At 50.2% G+C, this 3250-nt stretch overlaps 1 protein-coding gene across 1 annotated transcript; it reads left to right on the top strand.

The window, feature by feature from the left end:
* Positions 1-906: 906 nt before the first annotated feature.
* Positions 907-2884, top strand: LOC119279598. The gene is made up of 2 exons (XM_037560786.1): positions 907-1251; positions 2861-2884. The coding sequence occupies exons 1-2, from the start codon at positions 907-909 to the stop codon at positions 2882-2884; spliced, it is 369 nt and encodes a 122-aa protein (XP_037416683.1).
* Positions 2885-3250: the final 366 nt, after the last annotated feature.

The raw sequence follows: 3250 nt of genomic DNA, 5'->3' as shown, positions 1-3250 counted from the left end.
TTGTTTTAGTGTAACCTTCTCTAAGCGGAAGACAATGGAGGTATGTTTCTCTCATGTGCTTTAATCATATGCATACATGGTTGCGTATTATTAGAGCAACCCATTGTATTAGAGTATTGGTTCAATATTAAAACCAGTTCAATATTAAAACAATTTATATTGCAATCCCAACTAACTTGATCTTACTCTGTACTTTTATTGACAGAATGGGGACAAGAGAAGCTTGGTTTATATAAAACTTGGAATAGCTGACGAGTCAATGGATAAGTCAAAGGTTTGGAAGCTTGTGGAGATAACTGATACATCTCAGTGCAGATCATTAAAACTGGATCATAGTATTAGCACAGCTAAGGTGATACATCTTCCCTTGCCTTTTACCTCTGTATATTTTTGAATATGCATCATTTTCTAGCAATCTTGTGGGTGCACTGCCATTTATAAGGTTGCTATTTTGTTAAATTAATTCACGGTGTGATTTCTACGTGTAGAACACTATTTTAGCTCTCGTTAGATGCTTAACGTTTGACAAGTGTCTTACGGACATGAACAGTCATTATGACTGCTAAGTGAAGCTATATCTTCAGGATCCAATTCCAACCACATCGACCAGAGCAGCTCTGCTATCGCTGCAGGCGTCCGGTGCAAGAGACTACCGGACGGGTGCGAGCGCTTCGCGACGCGGGTCAAGAAGCCACCAGCTGAGACAATGATTGGAAAGGCGGCACCACCATCGTCTCCCTCCACACTCACAGCCACGCGTCGGATGTGAGCTCGCACGCGCACGTGGTCGACCAGCACCACCGCCGCAGATTACTCCCCGCCGTCGCGTCTACGTCGTCACCGTCGTCGCTGGAGGACGACCCCGAATATGGTTACATGCAGACGTTGGTAGAGCGCGACGGGTTCATGCGCGCAATGCCGCCGCTGAACTGGCCGTTCAAGGGCCACTCCATGTCATCCCCGGTGGAACCGGTCGCGTTCCACCTCCTGGAGCTGGACCTCCCCGCGGACGACTCTGACGACCAGCGCCAAGGCCCGCTCTGGCACCGGTGGAACCGGAAGCTCCAGTTCCACCTCACGCAAGAAATCCTCGCCGACCTCCTCCACCTCGACGACAAAGGCGCCTCCTCCGCAACCAGACTCCACGGGCCGGCGCTGCTATCGAAGGTGTGGAGCACGGTGAAAGCATTCCCGGCGGCAGACTGCAGGGTGGTGGGTAACATCGATGCGCTTGTGGCACTGGACCTGCATGTCACCCAATTTCGTTGTCTTCGGGGATTAGATGATGACACATGGACACCATTCGATGGTAGTTTGATGTTTTTCAGGTATGAATTCCACCTGTTATTCAATACTACTATAAGAAAAGTAGGGAAATGCTCACCCTCTTCAAAATGTACTGTTAGAGTTGTGTCGAATATAGTGTACAAGGTAGGTTATAGTTGGATATGAGTTGTATTGTGTTTACATAGGATGTGGAGTCGTGTCCTAGTAGGACACTTGTATCCTACGCCTCTCATATATATAGCGGGGGTAGACACACAATGTAACCTATGCCAACATAATAGCACCGGAACACAGGGGAAGCCGGCGACATGTGCCAGCGTCCAGGGCGACCGGGTGCGGTATTGTAGCGGTGTCATGGGGAGGAGCGCCCATAGTCAGGCCCCGGGGACGTAGTCATATCGGTGAACCTCGTTAACAAATCTCGGTGTCGTGTTCATGTGATTGCTTGGTCCTCGGATGATTGACGGCATGCCTCAGATTTATTCTAACAAGTGGTATCATGAGCAAGGTTTGATTCGAAGAGGCTGTGAGAGTTGATCTAGAGAAAGGTTTGATGTGTTGGTCTGTGACGCCCGGATAATCAAGCTACAGTAAACCTCTGCTGATGATGCCACGTCACCTTGAGTACTATTGCTAATCTCGCGTTAGTTCGAAACCTTGAGTACCCCTGTACGCTTAGGATTAGACCGGCGTGCTGACCTCTCTGTTGTGCCTAGGTGGGGCTGCGACGTGTTGATCTTCCGAGGCCGGGCATGACCCAGAAAAGTGTGTCCAGCCAAATGGGATCAAGCATGTTGGGTTATGTGGTGCACCCCTGCAGGGAAGTTAATCTATTCGAATAGCCGTGATCTTCAGTAACAGGACGACCCGGAGTTGTACCTTGACCTTATGACAACTAGAACCGGATATTTAATAAAACACACCCTTCCAAGTGCCAGATACAACCCGGTGATCGCTCTCTAACAGGGCGACGAGGAGGGGATCGCCGAGTAGGATTATGCTATGCGATGCTACTTGGAGGACTTAAATCTACTCTCTTCTACATGCTGCAAGATGGAGGCTGCCAGAAGCGTAGTCTTTGACATGACTAGCTATCCTCCTCTTATTCCAGCATTCTGCAGTTCGGTCCACTGATATGGCCCTTTACACATATATCCATGCATATGTAGTGTAGCTCCTTGCTTGCGAGTACTTCGGATGAGTACTCACGGTTGCTTTATCCCCCCTTTCCCCCCTTTCCTTTCTTTCTGGTTGTCGCAACCAGATGCTGGAGTCCAGGAGCCAGACGCCACCGTCGACGACGACTCCTACTACACTGGAGGTGCCTACTACTATGTGCAGGCCGCTGACGACGACCAGGAGTAGTTTAGGAGGATCCCAGGCAGGAGGCCTGCGCCTCTTTTGATTGTATCCCAGTTTGAGCTAGCCTTCTTAAGGCAAACTTGTTTAACTTATGTATGTACTCAGATATTGTTGCTTCCGCTGACTCGTCTATGATCGAGCACTTGTATTCGAGCCCTCGAGGCCCCTGGCTTGTATTATGATGCTTGTATGACTTATTTATGTTTTACAGTTGTATTCTGATATCTTCCCGTGAGTCCTTGATCTTGATCGTACACATTTGCGTGCATGATTAGTGTACGATTGAATCGGGGGCGTCACATGGTCGGTATCGTCTGCACAGGAAGTTGTCCTAGTGCAATTGGTGCGCGCGGTTGAGGTCGGATCGTGACGCGGCTAGCGTGTGCGGTTCGATCGCATTGCAAGGCGTCGCAGTACGGAGGTGCGCATGGCACAAAGCAACGCTCGGACGCAGCACAGAAGCCACGTGGCTGAAGCAGAGGCGGCGACGCACATGCGGGATGGCCCAGTGGGGTTAGCTGGTGCGTTGTGTGGCGGACACGTAGAAAGTTGGCTAGGCGTGCTACACTGCAGGGCTCCACTGCAGGTCCGATCGACTCAG

This window comes from Triticum dicoccoides, chromosome 3B (genome assembly GCF_002162155.2).
Source record: "Triticum dicoccoides isolate Atlit2015 ecotype Zavitan chromosome 3B, WEW_v2.0, whole genome shotgun sequence".
NCBI classification, from domain to species: domain Eukaryota; kingdom Viridiplantae; phylum Streptophyta; class Magnoliopsida; order Poales; family Poaceae; genus Triticum; species Triticum dicoccoides.
Note: the sequence above shows the minus strand (reverse complement) of the source record. Positions and strands in the feature narration are given on the sequence as shown.

Coding starts and splice junctions, on each gene's coding strand:
- LOC119279598 (XM_037560786.1), top strand. CDS start 907: ATGCGCGCAATGCCGCCGCTGAACTGGCCGTTCAAGGGCCACTCCATG. Junction 1,252..2,860: donor TTGTGGCACTGGACCTGCAT/GTCACCCAATTT, acceptor TATGTTTTACAG/TTGTATTCTGATATCTTCCC.